Here is a 27,712-nt window from a genome sequence, read left to right as displayed (position 1 = left end):
AACTTGGGCAAACTCCAGGAGGTAGTGAGGGATAGGGAGGCCTGGTGTGCTGCAGTCCATGGGGTCACAAAGAGTCGGACACAACTTAACAACTGAACAACACCACCCCAAACCCAGGACTTTTCAGAGCACAGGTCGCAGCCCTGACCACAGCACATACACCTCCAGTGTTTCTCCAGGACCTACTGTCTGCCAGACCCTGGGGAATGGGGAGGCGTCCAGCCAAGGGATGAGCTAGGTCTGGTCCATCACCTCCCTGTTCTCATGCCAGGTCCTGGGAGCAACTCACCTGGATGGTTTAAAAGATGCTGAAATCAAACAATATTTCATTACCAGTAAAGAAATAGGATTTTCAGCCTGGGCAGGATTTCAGTGGGCATAATGCCTGGTTGGGGAGTGGAGCTGGGTCATTAAGACTGGGGACAGGGGTGGTGGAGCAGGGGTGCAGAGGTGGAAAGAAGCCAGGAGGGAGTGTCACTGAGATGCTGCTACAGATTCACACTGGTGTCGCCTGGGTAGAAGGAAGACTGTTACAAAGGGAGGTCAGAGCTCCCCCCACCATGCAGGCTCAGTGGTGGAAATCAGAAAGGCTGCCTCTGGGCTGCAGGGGCTTTGTGGTCTGCCCAGTGCTGACCCACCTGCTAGGTCACTGAGATCTCACACCTGGGTGGAAAGGCCACCTTCACAGATAAGGAGACAGGCTCAGAAGGAGAAGTCACTAACTCGATTTCAGATCTGGTCCCTTTCAATGCCCCACACCTGATGGAGGCTCTCCCATGACCTCTGCCTCCTACTGGGGGCGGGGGGGGCTTTCTACTTTTGTTTTTAAAATTTACTTATTTATTTGGCTGTACCAGGTCTTTGTTGCAGCAGGCAGGATCTTTTTTTTTTTTTTTTTTTCTTTTAGTTGTGGCCTGCATTGGAAAAGATCCTGATGATGGGAAAGATTGAAGGCAGGAGGTGTAAGGGGCGATGGAGGATGAGACGGTTGGATGGCATCACCGACTCAATGGACTTGAGTTTGAGCGAGCTCCGGGAGATGGTGATGGACAGGGAAGCCTGGCATGCTGCAGTCCATGGGGTCGCAAGGAGTCAGACACGACTGAGTGACTGAACAACAACAAACGCAGGATCTTCAGTTGTGGCAGGTGAGATCTAGCTCCCCGACCAGGGATGGAACTCAGGCCCCCTGCACTGGGAGCGTGAAATCTTAGCTACTGGACCACCGGGGAAGTCCCAGAAAGGGGCTTTCTAGAGCAGAGGCTTCCGGTGATGCCTCAGGCCATGTGGACAGTGCTTCCTGAAGTGGGGTGTCAGGGGCTGAAGAGGGGAGAGCAGGGGGGCATGGAGAATGGGCTGTCTGTAAGGAGCGCTGGGGAGAAGCACCCAGAGGCTGGAGCCGACCTTCAGGGTTACTGAAGCTTGAATGCCTGAGCCCGGCGTCCGAGGGGCCTGGTAAGGCCACCAACCTGGACAAGAAGGAGCTTGCTGTGTGACAAGGGAGGTGTGGAGCCCGAGCAGCGGGGAGCTGGCCTTCCCTGCCCAGCCGCTGACTCTTGGCTCGGCTCTGTCTTTCCGTGCAGCCGCCAGCAGGCGTGCAGAGGAGTTGGAGGCGGTGAAGCCGGCTTCCTGATTAGCGGGCTCCCAGGACGAGGGTGATTAACCAGATGTGCAGCTGTCTTCGCCACTGTCTAAATGAGACCCCACTTGGCCTAAGCTTTCCAGGGCCCCTGGGCCCAACAGCCTCGCCCCAACTAGTTTTCTTCAAATGCAGAAGCTGCCAGTAACCCCTACGAACACGACAGGCTACACAGGGAGGGCTGGGTACCGGGAGGGCTGGTCCTCTGTCACTCACGAGTCCTGCCTGTCCCAACCTCACACACGCATCTCAGCTCTGTCATCTCCTCCAAGAAGATGCTGCTACAGTGTATTCTGCTCATGGTTCCTGCGTGATTTTATATTTCCTCTTTCCAATCCCCCTCCATCAAACTGTGAGCTCCCCAAGAGCAAGAGAAGCAAAGTGTGCAGGCAAGAACAGACACGCAATCACCAAACACCTGAATTGGGAGGATGGAGTGGCCGCCGGGGAAGCCACTCAGGCAGATGGGCCTTAGAGAAGAAGGAATCAGGAATTCAGCTTCTGACATGTCAGAAAAGTATCTGGGAAGACCCCATGGAGCAGGAATATGAGCAGCTGAAGACTCGCAATCTGCCAAGATTTGGGGGTCCAAACCAGGTTCTGGCCAGCCTGGTAACTCAACTCACGAAGTAGGGCTGAGAAGGAAAAAAAACCACACACCTCCCTCCCTGCTCAGGGTGCTCCCCAGATGCTGAGCCTCTGCTGAGCTGCAAGGTCAAGATTCACCCTCCGGACTTCCCTGGTGGGCCAGTGCCTAAGAATCCACCTGCCAATTCAGGGGACACAGGTTCGATCCCGGGTCCAGGAAGATCCTAGAGCAAGTAAGCCTGTGTACCACACAAATACTGAGCCCACGTGCAGCAACTACCGAAGCCCGCGAGCCCTAGAACCTGTGCTCCACAGCAAAAGAAGTCACCAAAATGAGAAGCCTACGCACCACAGCTGGAGAGTAGGCCTTGCTCCCCACAGCTAGAGAAAGCCCACCCGCAGCAGTGGAGACCCAGCGCAGCCGAAAAGAAATAACTTTTAAAGAAAAGATTCACTCTCATTACCTTTCACCTGGCCCATCACAATACCCTCTACACTCATTCCTGATCCCTCCTGTTATCTTCTACACTACCTTCTAGAACGCTCTTTCTAAAATATGGCTTGTCACTCCCACTTAAATTACTGCATGGGTCCCCAGGGATACTCTTAAAAGGGCTTCAACTCCACACCTTGATGTTCAGGGTTTCATCTTCAACATCCCCACGCCTACCTCTTCTCCCAGACCGCATGACCCCTTTGGCCACCACTCAGCCCAATATCCAGAGAAGGCAATGGCACCCCACTCCAGTACTCTTGCCTGGCAAATCCCATGGACGGAGGAGCCTGGTGGGCTGCAGTCCATGGGGTCGCTAAGAGTCGGGCACGACTGAGTGACTTCACTTTCACTTTTCACTTTCATGCATTGGAGAAGGAAATGGCAACCCACTCCGGTGTTCTTGCCTGGAGAATCCCAGGGACAGGGGAGCCTGGTGGGCTGCCGTCTATGGGGTCACACAGAGTCGGACATGACTGAAGTGACTTAGCAGCAGCAGCAGCAGCAGCAGCCCAATATCTAGCATCCCAACTTTCATCAAGGTGAACTCTGTGCAGCCCTCCGAACTTCCCTGCCTTCTTATGCCTCCTGCCGCATCTTCACACCTGCCATCCCCTCCTCCTGCTGCACCCTCATGGGTCTGGCCAGAGTCCCGAGAGGCCTCCTTCATGCCTCACAACTCAGCCCTGGCTCCACGTCCTTCTCTGATCCCTCTGGACCTTGTTCTCACTCTTGTTAGGGTAATTAGCTCACTGGCCTGTAACCACCCCACCGCCAAGTCTGGGAGCCAGTCAATTCTGAGTCCATTTCTGAGTCATCACTGTGTCCCCAGCATTGACCGGCACAGGGTCCGACACAGAGTAAGTCGCAGTACATGTGTTTTGAATGCATAAATGATGGAGGGAGGGCATGAATGCGTGATGAGCCCCTCACTGCTTCAACTTCAGAAAGGGAGGCAGAGTACCCACCCAGAAAGGCACAGCTGAAAGAACACAGGTCAGTACTACACAGGTGGACCAAGCAAGCTATGCTGGGCAATTGGGAGGTGGTCTGGGAGAGACTGGGCCATCAGGGAGGCTCCCTGGGGAAGGGCACAGAATTACAAGAGGAGAGGAAACTGGGGGAAAAACAGGCAAGCTCAAGTGGGCTTGAGAGTCAGCAAGCAGCCCCTGGGCATTTGGCTGGAACTCAGTGTGAACGGAAGAGGGAGGTATGGCCTGGAAGTCATGAATACCAGAGTAGAGATAACCTTGAGATTGCCAGATCTAGCCATGACCTGACAGTCCCAATGTATTCATAACATCCTTCATGATAGCCATTGCAGGGCTGTCTGACTCCTGCAGGGATAATGACAATAGACAATGACAATTGTTAGAAGAAAGGATAGAATCAGGATGGGCTTACATGCCAGGCTGGGGGGATTTATACTCCCTTCTGCAGGAAGCAAAAACTTAGTTGCCAACTCCACAGCAGAATGATACTCCTGGATTTATATTTTAGAAGCATCACAGTAGGATCGGCTAAAATTGGTCAACTGGCAAACTGATCTAGCCTTTTTCTCCTGTCCCAAATCCCCAGAAAATGACATTAACCATTTTATGTGAGTGAATCTTTAGCAGCATCCCTAGTGGCTCAGATGGTAAAGAATCTGACTGCAATGAAGGAAGATCCCCTGAGAAGGGAATGGATACCCACTCCAGTATTCTTGCCTGGAGAATTCCATGGACAGAGGAGTCTGGCAGGCTACACTCCATGGGGGTCGCAAAGAGTCAGACATGATTGAGTGACTAACACTTTGACTTTTTCATTTTTCACAGCATTGTAAAATAGGAAAGGATGTCCTGGCACATCAGAGACTGTGATGCACCTCTAAAAGGCAGAACACAGAGGGATTGGATGGAGGGCAGCAGGGCTAGCTACAGAGTTTGTAAGACCCAGGCCAAATGAACATATGGGGTTTTTGTTTAAAATGATTAAGAATTTCAAGATGGCAACAGCAGAGCATAAACTCTAGTGTGAGACCCTTTTCTGCCTGGAGCTTTTGTGTGACTGTGAAGGTCAAATGTCCATAAAACCAAGCCATGTGAAAGGAAACCATAACCTCAATCCTGCAAAGGAAGGTCTGGAGCCAAAGGTGGAGGCAGCCCAGAGGGACTGGCAGGGTCACAGGTGGAAAACACAGAAGCAAAAGAAGGTTTTGCCACTGTCTGGGCTTCCATGGGAGAGAAGCCAGGTGATTGGACTCCCCCCTCACCTCTGCTTTCACCACGCAGAGGCATCCATGCCCAAGTGTGAGAAGGGCCAAGTTTGAGGGACAGGACAGCTTGGGAGGCTGAAAATACCCAAGAGGAGCAAAATACCCAGAAGCTAATGGTTCAACTCAGCCAGCAGCAGCTCCTACCCTCCCCAATAATAAGATGCTGGAAGCTTGCAGTCAACAGACATACCACACCACTCAGAGAGAGGCTAAGGGGGAACTGCAAATGCAAAGCAGAGTGTGTATCCAAATATGACTAAATACTAGAGGAAAACCAACAGTGTAGAAGAAAGATAGCAGACTCAATGACTGAAGGAAGTAGAGTGCAGGAAAATGGATCTGTGGGTTCCTTCAACCAACTTAATATCATAATCATAAATGGCTCTCAAATTTAGCAAGCACCAGAATCTCCCAAAGGGCTAGTTAAAACACAGATTCTGAGCCCTACTGATTCTGATTCAATAAGTCTGAAGTTCATATTTCTGACAGCTTCCAAGTGATGCTAATTCTGTGGGTCCAGGGACCACTCTTTAAGAACTACATATCTAGAAATAAGGTTATAAACTAGAGTCAGAACGTAAGTAGTAGGGAAAAAGAAAATAGTTCTCTGGAAAGCTGGAGGCAGAAAAATTGATCAAGGATACCTAGACGACGACCGCTCCCTTTGTCTCAATGAGAATGTGGCCTTGATGACACTAAGTTTGTTTCAAAATAAGAAGGGCCCTGATTGTAAAGAGTCTTTTAAGTGACAGCTCATAGACTATTAGTATAAATTAATCTGGAAGAGATTTGTAAACCCTGAGCATAAAAGATTAGTGCCATGGAAAGATCCAAGTGGAATTTATCCCAGGAATGAAAGATTATTCAATATATGAAAATCAATCAATGTAATACACTGAAGGACAAAATATTGTATTACAATCATTATAATATAATAAAGGACAAAAACCACATGATCATCTCAGTAGATGCAGAAAAAGCATTTGGCAAAATCTAACATCCTTTACAAAACCACTCAAGAAACCAGTAATTGGAGGGAATTTCTTCAACAACATAAAAGACTACTACAAAAAAAAAAACAAAACAACCCCACAGCTAACTCATATTTAATGATGAAAGAATTAAAAGTTTTCCCCTATGATCAGAAACAAGGTAAGATGTTGGCTCTCATCACTTCTTTATTTATTTTTGTTTTGGGTTGTTGCTGGGTCTTTATTGCTGCATGAGCTTTTCTGTAGCTGCTGCGAGCGGGGGCTACTCTCTAGCTGCGGTGCACAAGCTTCTTACTGCGGTGTCTCTGTTGTTGCTAAGCATCGGCTCTAGGGCACTCGGGCTTCAGCAATTGAAGCTGGTGGGCTCAGGAGTTGTGGCTCTCAGGCTCTAGGGCTTGAGGTCAGTAGATGTGGCACATGGGCTTTGTTACTCCTTGGTTTATGGAATCTTCCCAGATCAGGGACAGAACCTATGTCTCCTGCATTGGCAGGCAGCTTCTTTACCATTGAGCCACGAGGGAAGCCTGGTTCTTGTTTATCATTTCTATTCAGTATTATACTGGAGAATCTAGTCAGGAAAATGAGACAAGGAAAGGAAATAAAAGCCATCCAGATTGGACAAGAAGAAGTGGAACTACCTCTATTTGGAGGCAGAATAAATAGAAAATCCTAAGGAATCCCCCCAAAATAAAACCAATAAATGAGTTCAGCAAAGAGGAAGGATACAATACCAGTTTACAAAAATAAATTGTATGTCTATACACTTGCAATAAACAATCTATTTTGATTATAATAGCATCAAAAAGAATAAAACATTTAGGAATAAATTTAATAAGTGTAAGACGTGTGATTACTGACCTAGAGCCAGACATCCTGGAATGTGAAGTCAAGTGGGCCTTAGAAAGCATCACTATGAACAAAGCTAGTGGAGGTGATGGAATTCCAGTTGAGCTATTCCAAATCCTGAAAGTTGATGCTGTTAAAGTGCTGCACTCAATATGCCAGCAAATTTGGAAAACTCAGCAGTGGCCACAGGACTGGAAAAGGTCAGTTTTCATTCCAATCCCAAAGAAAGGCAATGCCAAAGAATGCTCAAACTACCACACAATTGCACTCATCTCACACACTAGTAAAGTAATGCTCAAAATTCTCCAAGCCAGGCTTCAGCAATATGTGAACCGTGAACTTCCTGATGTTCAAGCTGGTTTTAGAAAAGGCAGAGGAACCAGAGATCAAATTGCCAACATCCGCTGGATCATCGAAAAAGCAAGAGAGTTCCAGAAAAGCATCTATTTCTGATTTATTGACTCTGCCAAAGCCTTTGACTGTGTGGATCACAATAAACTGTGGAAAATTCTGAAAGAGATGGGAATACCAGACCACCTGATCTGCCTCTTGAGAAATTTGTATGCAGGTCAGGAAGCAACAGTTACAACTGGACATGAAACAACAGACTGGTTCCAAATAGGAAAAGGAGTTCATCAAGGCTGTATATTGTCACCCTGCTTATTTAACTTATATGCAGAGTACATCATGAGAAACGCTGGACTGGAAGACACACAAGCTGGAATCAAGATTGCTGGGAGAAATATCAACAACCTCAGATATGCAGATGACACCACCCTTATGGCAGAAAGTGAAGAGGAACTAAAAAGCCTCTTGATGAAAGTGAAAGTGGAGAGTGAAAAAGTTGGCTTAAAGCTCAACATTCAAAAAACGAAGATCATGGCATCCGGTCCCATCACTTCATGGGAAATAGATGGGGAAACAGTGGAAACAGTGTCAGACTTGATTTTTCTGGGCTCCAAAATCACTGCAGATGATGACTGCAGCCATGAAATTAAAAGACGCTTACTCCTTGGAAGGAAAGTTATGACCAACCTAGATAGCATATTCAAAAGCAGAGACATTACTTTGCCAACAAAGGTTCATCTAGTCAAGGCTATGGTTTTTCCTGTGGTCATGTATGGATGTGAGAGTTGGACTGTGAAGAAGGCTGAGCGCCGAAGAATTGATGCTTTTGAACTGTGGTGTTGGAGAAGACTCTTGAGAGTCCCTTGGACTGCAAGGAGATCCAACCAGTCCATTCTGGAGATCATCCCTGGGATTTCTTTGGAAGGAATGATGCTAAAGCTGAAACTCCAGTACTTTGGCCACCTCATGCGAAGAGTTGACTCATTGGAAAAGACTCTGCTGCTGGGAGGGATTGGGGGCAGGAGGAGAAGGGGAGGACAGAGGATGAGATGGCTGGATGGCATCACTGACTCGATGGATGTGAGTCTCAGTGAACTCCGGGAGTTGGTGATGGACAGGGAGGCCTGGAGTGCTGCGATTCATGGGGTCTCGAAGAGTCGGACACGACTGAGTGACTGATCTGATCTGATCTGATCTGAAGACCTGTACACTGAAAACTATATGTAAAACATAATTAAAAGAAATTAAAGAAGACCTAAATAAATGGAAAGAGTTTCCACGTTCATGCATTAGAAGACTAATATTGTTAATTAGCAATACTTCCAAAATTGATCTATAGGATTCAACAACAATCCCTATCAAAATTGCAGGTGTATTTTTTTGCAGAAATTGGTTCTAAAATTCATATGGAAATGCAAGGAACACAGAAGAACCAAACAAACTTGCAAGAAAAGAACTTGCAAAATACAAAAAGTTGGTGGACTTCCACATCTGATTTCAAACTTACTATAAGTGTGCAGTAATCAAGACTCTGTGATACTGGCATAAAGATAGGCATATATATCAGTGGTATAGAAATGAAAGTAAAAAAATAAATCCATATGTTTATGATCAATTGATTTTTGACAAGGGTACCAAGATAATTAAATGGAGAAAAGAATAATTTTTTTCAATAAATGTTGCTAGTACCACTGGTTACCCACATGCAAAAGAATGAAGTTGAATCCCTACCTAACACCATATACAAAAATTAACTCAAAGTGGATCAAAGGCCTAAATATAAAAGTTGAAACTATGAAACTCTTAAGAGGAAACATGGAATAAATTTTTCATGATCTTGCATTAGCCAATAGCTTTTTAAATATAGCACCAAAAGCACAAACAATAAAATAAAAAACAAATAAACTGGACTTCATAAAAATTTTAAAATTTGTGCTCCAAAGGACATTAACAAGAAAGTGAAAATACAATCCACAGAATGAGAAATATATGTAAATTATATAACTCATAAGGATATAGCATCCAGAATATATAAAGAACTCTTACAGCTCTACAATAAAAAGACAACCCAATGTTTTTCTGGCCACACTGCACAGCATGTGAGATCTTAGTTCCTCAACCAGGGATCAAGCTGGTTTCCTCTGCAATGGAAGGATGACACCCTAACCACTCAACTGCCAGGGATTTCTCAAGACTATCCAATTTTAAATGGACAAAAGATTTGAATATATATTTCTTTAAAGAAGATTAATAATGACCAATAAGCACATGAAAAGAAGCTCAACATCATTAGTTGTTCAGTTCAGTTCAGTCACTCAATCGTGTCCAACTCTTTGCAACCCCATGAATCGCAGCACACCAGGCCTCCCTGTCCATCACCAACTCCCGGAGTTCACTCACACTCACGTCCATTGAGTAGGTGATGCCATCCAGCCATCTCATCCTCTGTCGTCCCCTTCTCCTCCTGCCCCCAATCCCTCCCAGCATCAGAGTCTTTTCCAATGAGTCAACTCTTCGCATGAGGTGGCCAAAGTATTGGAGTTTCAGCTTTAGCATCATTCCTTCCAAAGAAATCCCAGGGATGATCTCCTTCAGAATGGACTGGTTGGATCTCCTTGCAGTCCAAGGGACTCTCAAGAGTCTTCTCCAACACCACAGTTCAAAAAGCATCAATTCTTCGGCGCCCAGCCTTCTTCACAGTCCAACTCTCACATCCATACATGACCACAGGAAAAACCATAGCCTTGACTAGATGAACCTTTGTTGGCAAAGTAATGTCTCTGCTTTTGAATATGCTATCTAGGTTGGTCATAACTTTCCTTCCAAGGAGTAAGCGTCTTTTAATTTCATGGCTGCAGTCATCATCTGCAGTGATTTTGGAGCCCAGAAAAATAAAGTCTGACACTGTTTCCACTGTTTCCCCATCTATTTCCCATGAAGTGATGGGACCGGATGCCATGATCTTCATTTTCTGAATGTTGAGCTTTAAGCCAACTTTTTCACTCTCCACTTTCACTTTCACTTGGGAGATGCAAATCAAAACCACAAGTATGTACCACTTCCTCCCACTAGGATGACGGTAACCCAAAAGACAGACAATAACGAGTGTTGGCAAGAATGTAGAGAAATTCGAACTCTTGGTAGGAATGTGAAGTGGTACAGCCACTTTGGAAAAGAGTTTGTCAGTTCTCCCAAAAGTTAAACAGTTACCACATGATACAGCAACTCTACTCATATATATATATATATATACTCAAAAGAAAATATGTTTGCACAAAAACTTGTACACAAAAATTTTTACAGCATTATTTATAATAGCCAAGAAGTGGAAACAACCCAACGTCCATTGACTGATGAATGGATAACCAATATGTGATATACCCATGTGTGTGTTAGCCATTCAGTCGTGTCTGACACTTTGCAACCCCATGGACTGTAGCCTGCCAGGCTCCTCTGTCTATGGGATTTTCCAGGCAAGAATACTGGAGTGGGTTGCCATTTCCTTCTCCAGGGGATCTTCCCAATCAAGGAATTGAATTCAGGTCTCCTGCACTGCAGGCAGATTCTTTACTCTCTGAGCCACCGGGGAAGCCACCTGATATACCCATACTATAGAATATTGTTCACCCTCAAAGTGGAATGAAGTACTGATTCAGTGTACAATATGGAAGGATCTCAAAAACATTATGCTAGACAAGACATCAGACACAAAAAACACATTGTTTGACTGCATGTATATGAAATTCCAGGGGCCTGGGGGTAGAAAAGTGGGAAGTGACTGCTCATGGATATGGGGTTTTTTTGTGGGAGAGGGAAGGGGGGTGACAAAAATATTCTGGAACCAGATAATAGTGATAATTGCACACCTTCAATACTATATTAAAAACCATAAAATTGTGCACTTTAAAGGGATGAATTTTATGATATGTGAATTGTGTCTCAGTTAAAAAAAGAACTTGGCAAGACTGCTTTCCTTGGACAATGTTAATGACAGCTGTGTGCTTCCTTAGACAATTAGAACCAAACTCGCTCCTGCTCTGTGTTGTAATCTCACTTATGGATCTTTGGCTAATTAATCCAGTCTGACGTGTGAGTGGTTTATTTCTATCCTCCTCTGACCTACCAGAAAACTCTGAAAAGAACAAGGAGATAGATGCTCTAAAAAGCATAGAATGAGTCCAAGGCATCCATATTAGATTATTATGAAAAAGAATCAACCAGAGTGCCTGAAAATGAAAAGATGATTGTTTTTAAAACACACACACACACACTATATAGAAGAGTTAATCAGAAGAAAGGAAAGAGCCAAAGAAGAGAAAAATTCGTGCACTGTTGGTTAGCTGGAACCAGACTGCTCCAGAACCCAGCAAAGACCAGAACATAAGAATAGACAGGGAGAGTTGAGACATGGTTCCAGCACCTACCTAATAGAAGTTTTGGAAGGAAAAAACACAGAGAGAAATACTTGAAGAGATAATTGAAAGAAAATGTCACAGTGATGAAAAAAAGAGGACACCAAGTTCAGACGCGGCAAAGAACAAAACCTCATCTGCAAACTTGGTTGTGAGTTTAGAAGGCAAAGAAAGAAGCTTTTAAAAACTGAGTTTCAACAAGAAGGAAAAACAGATTACTCAGAAATTTGCCTCAGACGTCTGACCAACAACACTAAAGGCAAGAAGGCCACGAGGAACGTCTTCAAAGATAGTTTGGAAGATGATTACAGATGCAGGCAAACTTGCCAAATGAATGCATGTTGAGAAATGCAAAGACTTAGAAAATGATTATCTGCAGTTCCTACTTGAAAGAATGTCTTGAGATGTTTCAGTTAACAGACGAAGTAAATCCAAGAGGAAGTCGTGGAATTTAAGAAGCAGCGGTAAAAACCATATACTACAAAGGATTAATTTACCTAATGTAAATCATTCCTCAGTAACTTAACTGAGAAGAATGAGGAGGAAGGGGGAGGGAAAAGGACGAGAAGAGAAGGGGGGAGATCAAACAAGCCCAGATCACTCTTGCCACTCAGCGTCTATCTGAAGATCCTGTGCAATGCAATTGAATAAGAAAAATAAGTAAGCTGGCTCAATATTGGCAAGGATATAATTGCTGAGATTTGTAAACAATCTGACACTCTCTCCCTAAAAAAAAAAAAGAGTTAACTGACAAACTATTAGAGCTAATATGAAAATTCAGCCAACTAGCAGGAATTTAAGAGACAAATATTTCAAATCTATAGCAGATAAATTACTTATATCCATAAAATAGGTAAAGAATTCCTAGAAACCAATAACCTGGGTTCAGTCCCTGGGTTGGGAAGATCCCCTGGAGAAGGGAACGGCTACCCACTCTAATATTCTGGCCTGGAAAATTCCATGGACAGTATAGTCCATGGGGTTGCAAAGAGTTGGACATCACTGAGCAACTTTCACTTTCACTTTTAATAATAAAAAGACAATTCAATAGGAGATGAACAAAAGCCATAATTAAGAAATAGAAAAAAGAAAATAGTCAACACACTTATGAAAAAATGATCACTCTCACTAGCCAGCAAGTAAGTACAAAACAGAGCAAGAAAACGTCTTCACCTGTCAATCAGGTACAATTTTAATGTTTGATAAGATTAAGTCTGGTGAGCTTGTGGGAGAAATGGTTCACCTGATCCACAGTTGGAATAGATATACGTTCGCATGGCTCTTTTAGAAAACTGTTTAGCAGTATCTATCACAAGTTTCAACCTCTTATACTCTTCATGCATGGATCATTGTTTTAATGGTGAAAAATCCCGATGCCTATCACTGCACAGTGGTTAAATAAATTGTGGTACATCTACCGTAGAGAATACTATAATACGGGTAAAAATAACAAGTCCCCCAAAAGAGTCTCAAAGACAGAAAGAACAACAAGGTCCTACTTTATAGCACAGGAAACTATATTCAGTATCCTGTGACAAGCCATAATGGGAAAGAATATATATATACATAACTGAGTCACCTTTCTGTACAGAAGAAATTAACACATTTTAAATCAACTATACTTCAATAAATTTTTTTTAAAAAAAGCAAAATTCCTTTGGGGAAGCAGAAAAAAAAAAAAACCATCTACAGACAGTGGGAGAAAACACTCACACATGAGTAAAACTCTAAGGCCTTGCTACCTATGGGTGTAGGGTCTAAATTTACACCACTCATGCAGAATGGAAACAAATCTGTAAATTCAGCACATAAATGTCCAAGATCAGTGAGACCCTCAGGTGCAGCAGAAATACAAGATCAATCTCTAGAACGACATTTTCAAAAGCTGGGGGACACAAGAGTCCCATAGAAAAGAAAAGGGTGGGGTGCTAACCAGGATGAGGTCACAGTAAAAAATGAAGAAACAAAACTCATGGGGGACAGATAGTATGCATGCAGATACACGCACACACACACAATGCACACACACACACAACGCGCACACACACACACACACGCATGCACCAGAATTAGCACCCTCAAGAATTGGAGATAGCAGAGCAGTCTGAACGTATCTATGCAACACAGGCTCTAAATGACTGAGAAGATCAAAGAACAGGCTATAGAACATAATTAAGGTTCAGAAGGAAGAAGGTCCAAATTCCATCTGGAATTTGCAGAGTGTGAAGTGGTTTCGGGACATCCAGGTGGAGCAAGTAGGGAGCTCTTGAAAGTATGAGTCTGGAGCCCAAGGGGGAGGTCTTGACTGGAGATGGATTTGGGGGCCATCATCAAGGGTAGGACATGTGATTGGCCAGGATATGAACCATGAGCAGGGGGGTGTCTCTGGAGTGAGTCCTGCGTTTAAGGGCAGGAACATTGAAGGAGGCAGGGTGAGAGCTTGATCTATACCACCACATTTTTTTTTTAATTAGAGGATCATTGCAATATCATGATGGCTTTGCCATACATCAACATGAATTGGCATTAGGTATACATATGTTCCCTCCCTCTTGAACCTCCCTCCCACCTCCCTCACCATCCCACCCCTCCTGGTTGTCACAGACCGCTGCGTCATATATCGAACTCCCACTGGCTATCTATTTTGCATATGGTAATGGATATGTTTCAATGCTATTCTCTCACATCATCCCACCCTCTCCTTCCCCCACTGTGTCCAAAATGTCTATGTCTCCTTTGCTGCCCTGCAAGTAAGGATCGTCCATGCTATCTTTCTTGATTCCATATGTATGCATTAATATACGACATTTGTCTTTCTCTTTCCAACTTACTTCTTTCTGTATAGCAGGCTCTAGCTTCATCCACCTCATTAGAACTGACTCAAATTGGTTCCTTTTTATAGCTGAGTAATATTTCATTGTGTATATGTACCACAACTTCCTTATCCATTCATCTGTCGATGGACATCTAGGTTGCTTCCATTCCTAGTTATTGTAAATAGTGCTGCAATGAACACAGGGGTGCATTTGTCTTTTTCAATTCTGGTTACCACAGGTGTACCAACAATTTTGACTTTTCCAGAAACTTCCTCTCCCCAAAAGAGTCTCCTGAGGCTCTCTCCTCAGGCCCCAGGCTCAGCCTGTCTTACTACACTGTTGCCTTGACCATGACCCTCTTCCTCTGCTGTGAGCTCCTACAAGGACCACGAGGCCAGCCTGCTTGTCTTTATTTCCCCACCATCCTGTGTTGAGCCCATGTCTCAGCCCAAAAGTGACTGTTGGAATGAATGAAATTGGCACGTGTGCTCTGCCGTGTTGTGGAAATTTACATTGTGAGTCCACAGAGGGATGGAACTCAGAAGGAATGAAACAGGTTTGGTTTCCTCTTCCTCATCCCCTCCTTCTCCCTCTCTCCTTCTTGCTCCCCATTTCATACTGAGAGGAAACAGCATCAGTTCTCAGACTCAGGCAAGCAACTGCCTCGAATCCAACCTCTCATGAGCTCCACAAAGTGTTTGCTAGAACTATATTTGTGCAAGACCTTTCCCTCTTCTTCCCCATCCCACGTTATAATGACCTGTCACTGAATGCACTTTGCAAGTATCAGCTCATTTAACGCGTACAACTTGTGTGCCAGCCCCATTCTGCAGATGGAGAAACCGAGGCTTGGAGAGGTGATGTGACTTTCCTGGCCACAAAGTCATGGAGCGGCAGGCAGGGCCAAGGTTCAAACCCAGACCTCTTAGCTTCCAGAGCTTCGGTTTCAGCCTCTCCCATCGACCTCCCTCGGCTTCCTCCTCCCCTGCCCTCCCAGCTCACACTGCTTCTCACTCACCACCTCCTTAGCTCACACTGCGTCTGAGTCACACATTCTTTGGCAGACAAGTACGGGCTGGGATGGGAGGGGATGGCCAGATGGGTGGTGAGTACAAGTCTGGGTTTGTCTTTTCATTGCTCCCAAACACCGTCCTGGGGAAGCACTTGGAGTCCATGACCCCTTCTGGGCTCCTGCCAGGTTGTGGGAATGGAGGAAAGAGCAGACCCAGTGTCTGTCTGCACATGTGTGGCTGGAGAGACAGGAGGGAAATCGTCTGTGGACTGGTCTTAGGGACCAGACTCAGAGCCCATCCTTTCTGTAAATGTGACAGTGGTCCAGGAGGGCCCTGCCTTTAAGACTCTGGGTTGCTTGGACCTGATTTTGCAGGAGCTCAGAGCTGCCTTGTTGCTGTTATTTAATCAGTAAGTCATGTCCTACTCTTTGCGATCCCATGAACTGCAGCATGCCAGGCTTCCCTATCCTTCACTATCTCCCAGAGTTTGCTCAAACTCATGTCCATTGAGTCGATGATGCCATCCAACCATCTCATCCTCTGTAGTCCCCTTCTTCTTCTGTCCTCAATCTTTCCCAGCATCAAGGTCTTTTCCAATGAGTCTGTTTTTCGCACCAGGTGACCAAAGTATTGGAGCTTCAGCTTCAGCACCAGCCCTTCCAGTGAATAATCAGGGTTGATCTCCTTTAGGATTGACTGGTTCAATCTCCTTGCTGTCAAAGAACTGCCCAGCTTGGTCCAGTTTGGAAGGTGAAGCCCTGGTCTCGGAATCAGGAGACTAGCAATCTGAGGGTGATGCTGCTACTAGCTTTGAAGGACCTTGGGCAAGATTCAGCTTCTCTGAGCCTTGGGTGCTTCGTTTGTAAAATGGAACAGTCATCCCGCACCTGTGCATTTCTCAGGATGGGCCACCTGCTTTGGGGAGGGCTCTGAACGGGGGAAGCAGGGATGGGGACAGGGGTAAGAAAATGAACAGATGCTGGGGCAAGATGGCCAGTACCAGACGGTCATTCTCCTGGGCTGAAGCAGGACCATTTCACTGAATACCTCCGGATTGGTAGCCCAGCCCAGACCATAACTGAGAAATTATGGGGTCAAGAGAGAAAGGAAAAGAGGAGATAGGGACGAGGGGAGTAAGAGGAGTGATATACTAGGGGGCTGGAGGGATAGGAAAAGCTAACAGAAGCAGAGGCACCCTGGATCCCAGATAGGGTTCTAGCCCCAGCTCTGCTCTTCACTCCCATGTGGCCATAACCAACTGCAGCACCTCTCTGAGCCTCAGGTTCCCCTAAGTCATCCAAGATTTTATGAACTCCTTGGTTTCATCCTTCACTTGCCTTTCAAAGCCTGGCTCCATAGGTTCACTGTCAAGAATGCTTCCTTGAGCTTCTTCTCCTGCCTCCTTCTAAAATTCCACCTCTCCCCTCTGACCCAATAACCCTCAGATTAAGGGTTGACTCCCCCCACCCATGTTTTGACTTACATTGCATCGCATATCACAGCACAGAAGCCTCAGTTAAATCACCTTTGGTGCCTCCTGCATGCATGTGTGCTAAGTCGCTTCAGTCATGGCTGACTCTGTGCGACCCTATAGACTACAGCCCGCCAGGCTCCTCTGTCAACGGGATTCTCCAGGCAAGAATACTGGAGTGGGTTGCCATGCCCAGGGGATCTTCCCAACCCAGGGATCAAACCCATGTTTGTTTTTTTTTTAACTTTATTTTACTTTTAAACTTTACATAATTGTATTAGTTTTGCCAAATATCAAAATGAATCAACCCATGTTTTTATGTCTCCTGCATCGGCAGGCAGGTTCTTCACCACTAAGTGCCACCTGGGAAGCCCTTGGCCCTTTCTACCAAGCACATATACATAGTAGCTGCTCAACAAATATTCTGCTCATGATGCTAAATGGTCAGATGGACAGGAGGGGTGGATGCCTGAAAAGATATGCCTGCTTTGCCTGCGGATTAAGCTCCTGGTCAAAACTCCCCTCCATAAAAAGGCTCTGGATTTATCCTCAGCCCCCTCCTTCTTCAACAATTCAATCAAAGGAAGCGACAACTCCAACTGCTGCTCTTCTCCCCTGCCCATTCTCAAAGGCTCCTCCAGTGGTTATCCTACCTTACCAGAAGATTCCAGCAACATAGGCCTGGCAATCCTAGGAGCTGGGACCCCACCACCTGCCCTTAACTACCCACCCTCCTGAATAATCATTCAATGGACAAAGGAAGCTCTGTTGAAGTATCCTAGAGTTTTCTGCCACAGAAAATCCTGCAGAAGTCCCCATGAGCATTCCTGCAGGCCACAGATTTCAGGGGTTGTAGGTGAAGTCCCAAGAGAGACAGATGACTCTTAACAGAAAACCCAGGTTCTAGCCCCAAATTGCCATCACTTTGACCCCCCCACCACCACTCTCCAAAACACATATAGGTATACACCCAGACCTCAGAGGAACGGAATCTCACCTTGATGCTCCTCCAGTTTCCCCATGGTCTCGATCTGCTCCACCAGGTCATTTGAATTCCACTGGCTCATCCCGATAAGGATGGCATTCTTCCCTTCAGCCACCTCCTCTGTGGAAAGAAGCAGAGAGGGGCATGAACAGGCAAAGCTGTGTAGAGGTAGCCCTAACAGGAGCTTATATCTCAAAGGAGTGTTTATTTCTTCCTGTGAGTTGAAGTAGATTTCGACTATTGAAGGTGTCGGTAGTTATAGACAGGTATAAGACATGCAGAAATTTTTCATTCCAAGAATGCATTGTTGTATCCTACAGGACCTCCATGTTACAGTAAAAGAAAGTAACAAAGAAACAGTCATGAGAGAGACTGAAAACTCATAGAAGGCTGCATTCCTAGTGCCAAGAGTGGTCTTTCTTGAAAAGTAGTGTGTTTGGGAAGTAAAAGCAAAGCCCTGGAATTTCCCTGGTGGTCCAGGGAAATTAAGAATCTGCCTTTCCATGCAGGAGACTCAGGTTTGATCTCTGGTCAGGGAACTAAGATCCCTCATGCTGAGGAGCAACTAAACCCATGCACCAAAACTACGGAGCCCACATGCTCTGGAGCCCATATGCCACACTAGAGAGAAGACCCTGTGCCACAGTGAAGACCCCACGCTGTGGAGTGAAAGATCCTACGTGCCACAGGCAAGACCCAATGCAGTCAAAAGTAAATACGTTAATTTCTAAAAAGAAAAGAAGAAGCAAAGCCTCGCCCCTGGGTAGCAGTTTTTCTTTCAGTGAATTACTTGACTTCTCTGAGCCTCAGTTTTCCCATCAGTAAAATGGGACTGGCAACATGTAATCATAGAGTTGTTATGAGGATTAAAGGAGCTAATGAATATAAAGGTCTTGGTGCACAGGGGGCTGTTTATACATGGGAGATGTTAAGGACATTTCTTCACGCAAGGAGGGAGTTGCCATCAGTATTTAAGCATACCAAGATTTGGCTGGGATCAGAGCAGCTTTGGAATAACTGAGAAAGCAGAAGACTTCTGCCTCTAAGCTGTGAGCTATATGGAAACTTCAACCTACATCTCAACTTTATGAACCTCTTAATGTTTCCATCCTCCCTCTAGTCTTCCCTTCAACCCTGTCTCTACTCTTGTCCTTTCCTGGTCTGAAAGGACAGGAATTGGTGAATTAGGGGTGAATCAGAGGAATTGGTGAGGTCATATTCCCTAACCACACTGAACACCAGCCCCTGGATCCTACACCTCAACTACACACATCTGGTGCTGTCCCTCATCTCAAAAAGGGACATTTCCTCAAGGATAAACCACAGGAATGACCCCACCCTCTCTTTAAAGAGTCAAGCCTTCCTGGTAAAGAGCTTTGCGCTTTTTCTCATAGAACAGACATTAAAGGGTACTGAGAAGAATCCTCAAGCTCATCATAACCTAGAAAAAATGGGTCTGATCCGACCCATTTCACTGCCAAAGAACTTCACAGAGCAGATGGAATCAATATGGTGGATCCGAAGCTTGGGGAACTGTCCAGAGTTCTGAATCCATAATCTAGACCCCATTTCAGGCTGGAACACTCCCCCTTCCTGTCTTACTTGATGTGTTTATTTGATCTATTTAATGACATTTATCAAATCTTTACTATGCATTGAGATTGTTATGTGCTTTACAAATATTAATTCATTTCATTCTCATAACAATGCTAAAAAGATAAAATTCTTATTATCTCCATTTTATAGACAAGGAGCATGGAATAGTTAAGTAACTTGCTAAAGATCACTGGCTAGAGCCAGGATTTAAACCCAGATATACTATTTCAAGAGTCCTAAAATCCTGCCTTCCTGATGGCTTGCCCTGGACATCCTGTATCGGCAGCCCAAGCGCCACACGCACCCAGACAATTTCCTGAGCCTGGGGTGTTCCATCTGGACATGGTTTACACCTGTGGGCTGCATTGTGTTCTGGGCAGAACTCTGACTGAATTTCAGTCCTGAGTTGCTCCAAGTGAACCCGTACCTTTACAGATGGCCCTCAACTGTTCCTGTTTTCTTATCTCTTAAGTAGGAATAACACTCTGGTTCCACAACTCTTTCTAGCAAGCTTTCATGAGAACAAATGACATAGTAAACTTGAAAAGTCTACACAAGTCAAAATGCTGTAAACAAATATCAGGTAGCATTAATGTTGGGGAAGCAGGATCACCGGGGGTTTAAGAGTTCTATTATGGTGTTAGATTGACTCTTTTCAATCCTGGATGCACCATCTGCTAGCGATCTGACCTTGGACAATGACCTAGGCTTCATGAGCCTCCATTTCCTCATCCATAAAATGATATCAGGGTAATGCCCATGTCATAGGATTGCTGTGAGGACTAAGTGAGATAATGAAGGTAAAGAGTCAGTAAGCATCAGTAGCACACAGTAGGAGCACAGATGTGGGTAGAAGCACAGGAAGGTGAGGTACCACCCCTCTCACCACCAGAGCATGCGGTGTTCTCCTCTAATACTTAGTTCTGCTGCTGTCTGCCCCTATGTCGTTCTGTCCCAGCTCCACAGTGGAGGCGTCAGGGTCAGCCTGTAACCCACCTTGAGCGCCTGTGTCTCCTGGCTCAGTGACCCAATCATGCAGCGGTCTGCTTGTTCATTTAATATTCATCCTACAATGAATGGATTCTTGAGCAGTGCTATATGGCATGTGAGACATGACCTCCATCCTGGAGGAAATCAGTTTAATGAAAAAAAAAAAAAAAACCACATGGGAAATTGACAGTCAGATGAGCGAGCTAGGGCTCCTGGTCTAATGCTGGGTATACAGCAGGTGCTCACACATCCTAGCTTCCAGTTCCTCTGCCATGCATGATCCCTGTCTCTGGCTGTCTGTGACGCTATCAGAACCCCGAGAGCTCCCAGCTTCTGAGGCTGAGCGTGCACCATCCTTGGCATCTTTCCTCCTCTTCCTATTTATCTACCTGACCCGCCTCCATCTTTCCCTCATGGTCTTCTGTCTGTCTTTCTAGGAAATGCATCTCCTCTCATACTCTCCGCATGGTCCCCTCTGCTTGACGTCTGGCCCTTTCCCTGATCTCTGTCCCTCTGGGTCCTCACGTTTCTCTGTCTCAGGCTGTCTGTCACATGTGTCCCTCCCTTTAGGCCTCCATCACAATGACTCTTGGCACTTGATCTGTCTTTATCCCAGAACCTCTCTCCTCTCTCTCTTTCTTGTCCTCTCTCCCTCTCTGGGCTTCTCTTTCTCTCTCTGCATGCCTGCCCCTCAGGATCTTTCTGTCTCTGCAGGTCTCTGACCTCACCCTCTCCTTCTGGGTCACTGTCTCTCTTTCAGCTCTCTCCTGTGCTCTCTTGGTGTGTCTGTTTGTGTATCTGTGTTCGTGTGTGTGTGTGCACGTGTGTGTATCTGCGTGTGTGTGTCCTCTCCCATCCTGACTGAGTCTTGCTCTCTCTCCCTCTCTGCTTTCTCGTATTTTCCCTGGCTCCCTTGCACTCTCTGCACACTCCCTCCACAACCCATCCCTGTCTCTCCAGCTGCTCCCCCAGCTTGCAGACAAGCTTTCTCTCCCTCTCTAGGCCAATCCTCTGCCCCTGCTCTCAATACTCAGCCTTAGATCTTCAGTCTGGCAACAATGGGCTTGTCCCCTGAGTGGAAGCAAGAAACACATACACACACACCAACACACACATCAGCACACACACACACACATACACACACGGAAAGAGCAGCCAAGAAAGCTCCTTTTAGAGTCATTTAGACAAACCAGGGAGCCTCGTGCCTCAGCCCTGAGCCTCCGCTCTATTTCTCTTCATTGTAGTACAAGCCTCCCAACAGAGGCCATGAGGCCACAAAGGGCTTGTTCAGACAAAATCCTGGTTATTGATTTCGCTTTCCAACTACTGATGACTGCTCCTGGCGTGCCAGTTCCCAGCCCTGGTGACCTCTTGTGTGGACACGGGTTTTGCATGTACTTTACCCCTAGTGAACCCCAGCTCCTGCCCAGTCTAGGTGCCAGGCTCAGCTCAGCCCCCAGCACCATGACCCTGGCCTTGACCCCAGACTGACTCCTCCCCTGGCCAGAGCCTGGATACAGCAAAAGCCTTTCTTCCCACGCTGGGGCTTCTGTGTCTGCTGGACCCTCAGGACTTCAGAGCGGAGAATCTCCCTGCCCTGTGCCAGGCAGGCTTCACCTTCAGCTCATGGAGCCCAGGGCTCGGTCACCTCCCACCATCAGCTGGTCCAGTTCCCTCTCTCACTCCTTGCCACAGACCCACATGCCAGTCTTTCCAAGGACCTAGATACGCCCTGCTCTGAGGCCTCTGGGACACATGATCACTAACCTCCCTGGCTGCTGCATGTTTGCCCCATTCCCCCACCTGCAGCCATACCATCGCCCTCTCTTCATCACATAGGGGTCCCCACTCAGCCCATTCCCAAAAGCCTTTGGGCAGCTCCTTGGCATCTGCTTCTCTACTTCTGCTCCTCCAAAGAAAGGGAGGATCAGGGGTCAGCGACACACCTGTGCTTTACATCTCCGGGGGCTCCTTTGTCCAGCTTCCAACAGCGACATCCTCCACTCCACCCATGAGACAAACCCTGTACCCTTGCCGTGCTCCAGAGGAGGGACTCGGAGCCCCTAGACTCAAGACATGCCTGAGGTCAGACAGTAACCAGTCAGTGCCCCAACCCTGGGGAGAACCTGGATGCTCTGAACCCAGACAACCTGTACCACTTTCCTCTGCTCCTAGAGATTCTGAGTTCTGGGTCTCCCTCCTGGAGCAGGAGCAGGGTGCCCAAGGCCACCCCAGAAACATATCTGGAAGGTACCAGGCCGGTATGTCCTCACACAGAGCACTAAGCCGGTGCCCCCTTGCTCACTCTGGCTGCATCCACCTTCCTACTCACCGCTCCAGGAAAAGCCTTGCACTGCTGCTCCCCCTGGCCAGAACGCTGCCCCAGATCCCCACATGTGTCATTTCTTGTTATTCAGCTCTCAGCTCAAGGCTACATCCTCTGGGGACCTCCTACTCACTCAGTCACTCTATCACAGCCCCATATGTTATATTGGAGGGGGGGTGCCTCCATTTTTCTAACAGCATTTGACACTCAATAAACTACTCATATTTAAAATGTACAATTTGAGAATTCCCTGGCGGTCCAGTGGTTAGGACTTGGCGCTTTCACTGCCAAGGGCCCAGGTTTAATCCTTGGTCAGGGAACTAAGATCCTGTAAGCGGCACAGGATGACCAAAAAAAAAAAAAAAAAGTACAATTTGATAAGTTTTGACATTTGTGCACACCCAGGAAGCCATCACCCCAATCAAGATAGTGGGCATATACCATCACCCTCAGAAGTTTTCTCCTATCCCTTTTGACCCCTCCTCCCCACCCCCAGGAGACCATAGATCTGCTCCTGTTGCTATAGACTTGTTTGCATTTTTCTAGAGTTTTCTATAAATAGAACCATAGTATGCACTCTTTCTCAGCCTGACTCTTTTGCCTCCCCATGATTACTTTGAGATTCATCCATATCACTGGGTATATCAGCTCATTCCTTTCTTATCGCCGATACCAAATACACGGATGTATTGCCATTTGTTTATTTGAACACCCATTGATGTACATTTGGGTTGTTTTTACTTTGATGCCATCATAAAGCTGCTATGAACATTCAGGGACACATCTTTAGGTGGGCATGTGTTTGCTTTCCTTTTGGCTAAAAACCTAGGGGTGGAAAGGTAGTTAATGATGATCAACTCTTTAGGAAGCTGCAACCTGGTTTCTGAAAGGGCTGTCCCATTGTACATCCCCCCCAGCAGAGTCTGAATGTCCCAATTCTCCACATTCTGGTCGGTTGTCGTAATTAGCCATTTTAACAGGTATGAGGCAGTATCTCATTATGGCTTTAGTTTGTATTTTCCTAATAACTAACGACGGTGAACATATTTTCATTTTTTCACCTTTCGTTTTTCATTCATCTACCTTCTTTGCCAATATGTCTGTTCCTTTGTATTATTTTATTTATGGAACTTATCCATAGAACTCACTTGTGTGTTGTCTTCCCATCCATCATCACTAAACTGTACAGTCCAGGGAACTTCTCTGGAGTCTGTGGACTCTGTACTCCCTATGCAGAGGGCATGGGTTTGATCGGTTGGGAAACATATCCTATGCGTCATATAGCATGCTGCTGTTACTGCTGCTGCTGCTGCTGCTAAGTCACTTCAGTCATGTCTGACTCTGTGCGACCCCATAGACAGCAGCCCACCAGGCTCCCCCATCCCTGGGATTCTCCAGGCAAGAACACTGGAGTGGGTTGCCCTTTCCTTCTCCAATGCATGAAAGTGAAAAATGAAAGTGAAGTCGCTCAGTCGTGTTCGACTCTTAGCGACCCCATGGACTGCAGCCTACCAGGCTCCACCGTCCATGGGATTTTCCAGGCAAGAGTACTGGAGTTGGGTGCCATTGCCTGCATGACCAAAATAAATAAATAAATCCATGGGGACCAGGATGGGGTCTACTTGCCCTGTGTCCCATACAGGGAACACTGCCTGGTACTTGATGGGCAGATGCTCAGTAATTACTTGAGAGAGGGAATGAGTGACTCTGAATTCTAGCCCCTGCTCTGCCTGACTCTTTGTGTGACCCTGACCAAGTTTCCCAGTTCTCTGGCCTCAGTTTTCCAGCCTGTAAAATGGAGTGGGGGTGTTGAACTCAAAGACCTTGAGGACCCCCAGCCCTGACATGATCTGGGTTTGAGGCATGTCACTTCTTGGCCACCATGGGTTTCCCCTCACTCTGCACTCCAACCTTGCCATGGCTCCCCAGCTCTCCTTGGACTCTATCAACAGGATAGGGTATGGAGCCTCTTGGGTCGGGGCACCTGGACCCCATCACCCACCCTGCAGCATCACCCTGAGGCCCCACATCTGCTGCCATGGCCCAGGGAGTCGGCATCTTGCCCAGGGGTTGCTATAGACCCAGAGAGCTCCATAGTCCTGAGTGCCCCTCCTTGTCCCTCCCCTTCCTTACATACACAACCAGAGCCCCCCAGAGCCTAAGAGTCTCTCTTCTGCTACCAGACCATGATCCATGAGGATCTCCCGTCCCCCTGGTAAACCCCAGTGCTGGACCAATGGGCTGGAGCTTGAGGGAGAAACGGAGGGAGGAGGGCCCCATCTTCATTAATAAGTCAAAGGAAAAGGCCTGGCCTGGACACTAAGCTCCTGGCTCCAGCCCCTGTCCCACCTTGATGTGTGATCTGGACAGGCCCCTTCCATGCTCTGGCCTCTGTTCCTGACAATGTGGCTCCACTGCAGGGGGAGGCGGAACCATGGAGGCAGGAGGATGCAGGTGGGGACCGAGACCACAACCAGGTCAGGTCAGACCTCAGCCCGGGACCGGGGAAAGAGGCAGGGAGGCGACCCTTCAGAGCACACCTAGCAAGCCGGACGGACACCCACGGCTGGACCCTCGATGCTGAGAGAGCTGCCGGGTTGGCTTGAGTCAGTTCCTGGGAACGGAGGAGGTTGGCTTCACCTTTTACTGCCCCGAGCCAAGGAAACATGCAGAGTCCTTGCCCGGGGACACCTCAGGGAACAGACAGGAGGTGGGGAGTTGGCAACTCAGAACTGAAGAAGGTTCCAGCAGCCTGTGGGCGGACCATGCAACTGAGAGCTATGGATGCTCTGGGAGAGGTGACCTAGGAAGGGGCATGCGGAGAAGTGAGGTTCAGAGTCCGGTAGGCAGTGCTGAGAGGTGGAAGTCAGGGAAAGAGGCAGGAGAGTCTGCAATCCTGGGATAGTGGAGGGACAGAAAGATGGAGGAAGTGAGGACAGTGGGGAGGAGATGAGATGAAGGAAGAGACGGTGGGACCACTCGTAAGAGAGGCGTCAGAAATGAGGCCAACTTGGGAACTGCAGACCGAGCAGTGAGATGATAGGAGCAGAGGACAGAATGCTGAGGGTCCGCAGGGGAGGGCAGCAGGAGGGAGCCACAGCTGCTCAAAGTAAAGACAGGTGTGCGGGCCATTGGGATGGAGGTGGAGCTGACCGGCGCCTCCTGCAGACGCATCCCGCCGTGAGCCATCCTCGTCATCTGGGAATGCAGAGCCATGATGAACTGCAAAAATATTTTAAATGAAAGTGTTCTAAGCGTCAAAATATTGAAGCCGTTGTTGTCACACTGTGGGTTAGTTGCTATGGAGAAAGTCAGCCCCGGCTGCCACTCCAAGCAGACACCAATGGGAGACAGGCAAGAAACCCAAAATGGGCTGGTGTGGGGCTGGCATCAGGAAGGGGACTTGGCACCCAGAGTCAAAAATGGGAGAGCCTCACGCTGGGACAGCATTCCACCGCCAACCCCACTGTGATTCCTCCCCAAATCAGTCTCCATTTCTGGAGACACAGAGCTGATAGGGAAACTGAGGCCCAGAGCAGGTGACAGACTTGCCCGACATCACAGAACAAGTCAATGGCATGTTCTGTGATGCCAAGTTCCAACTGTCTGAGATCATGTTCCAACTGTCCTGCTCTGAGTCCAGAGGTCTTCCCAGCACATGCTCCGTTTCTCTTTTCAAGACCCCGTTCAGCCAGGCATTTCAAAGCTGGTTCTATCTCAGGAGTAAGTCAATCTCCCAAATATGGTGACTTCCCAAAGGGGAGCTGAGTTGGCCAAGCAAGACTTGAGGACCCTCCTAGACTGAAGACCCTCCTGGGCTTGTGGGTCTCACCCACCCCTGCACAGTTCAGGAGCACGGCTGGGAGGGTCCTCTCTCCTGAAGTCCAGGCAGACTCTGCCTCGCACTGATCCCCACACCTGCCCTGCCCATCTCCAATTCTGAGACTGTGCTCAGGTCAATCTCTTAGTCTGAAACGCTCGCCCCATTTAGTGCCCTCTTCTCCAATCCTTACAAGGCTTTTATACAAAGAGTTTTGTTGGAGGTAGACCATTTTTTTTTAAGTCTTAGTTGAATTTGTTATAGTATTGCTTCTGTTTTATGTTTTGGATTTTTTGCCAAGGCATGTGGCATCTTAGTTCCCCAACCAGGGATCGAACCTGCACGCCCTGCATTGGAAGGCAAAGTCTTAACCACTGGATCACCAGGAATGTCCCCTTTATAATGCTTCTTGTTTTTCCGTCCTCACTTATATAGTGCCCCTTGCTACATCTGGTGTGCTGGCCAAGCACCCAGCACCGAAATGCAGAGCTGATATATCCTCTCCTCCATCGTCTCTCCCCTGAAAGTCTGCTATGATCTTTCTAACTGGTCTCCAACTCCACTCCAGCTCCCCATCCCATCTGTAGGCTGATCTTTCATGTTACCTACACGTAGTCTCATCTCTCCTCTCCCCCAGCACACAGGCTTCCTTCAGTTCCTGGAAGGCCCCATCCTTCCTGCTTCAGCACCATGATACCTGCTATGTCCTCTGCCTAAGGCTCTTTTCACTTTTCACCTAGCCAACTCCTACCCTCAGTTCTACAGAGAGGATGTTAAGGACCTCCACCCTAAATTAGATATCCCCATCATCACTCTATTAACATTTGATTCTTCTTATTCAGAGGTATTTTTCCCCATTTGGGGTTTTTGTTAGTATGTATATGTTTATTTGGTTTTTCCAGGTCTTAGTTGCAGCAGGCAAAATCTTCGACCTTTGTTGCAGCATGCAGGATCTTTGGTTGCGGCATGTGGAATCAGGTTCTCTGACCAGGGATTGAACCCGAGCCCCCTGCATTGGGAGCACCAAGTCTGAGCCACTGCACCATCAGGGAAGTCCCTTATTCTCCATTTGTGATTGTATTTTCCTTCATGTCACTGCTTGATGTTTGCCTCTCCCACT

At 46.9% G+C, this 27,712-nt stretch overlaps 1 protein-coding gene across 2 annotated transcripts in view; it reads right to left on the bottom strand.

Annotated features, from left to right (window-relative positions):
• Positions 1-27,712, bottom strand: part of PITPNM3 (PITPNM family member 3) — a 97,167-nt gene that overhangs the window by 50,881 nt on the left and 18,574 nt on the right. For both annotated transcript variants that reach the window (XM_061390793.1, XM_061390794.1), the window contains exon 3: positions 17,873-17,980. In XM_061390793.1, the coding sequence (XP_061246777.1) occupies positions 17,873-17,980 (108 nt within the window). The remainder of the gene's footprint in view (positions 1-17,872; positions 17,981-27,712) is intronic.

This window comes from Bos javanicus, chromosome 19 (genome assembly GCF_032452875.1).
Source record: "Bos javanicus breed banteng chromosome 19, ARS-OSU_banteng_1.0, whole genome shotgun sequence".
Lineage (NCBI taxonomy): Eukaryota > Metazoa > Chordata > Mammalia > Artiodactyla > Bovidae > Bos > Bos javanicus.
The sequence above is the reverse complement of the archived record's forward strand: the minus strand, read 5'-3'. Positions and strand labels throughout refer to the sequence as shown.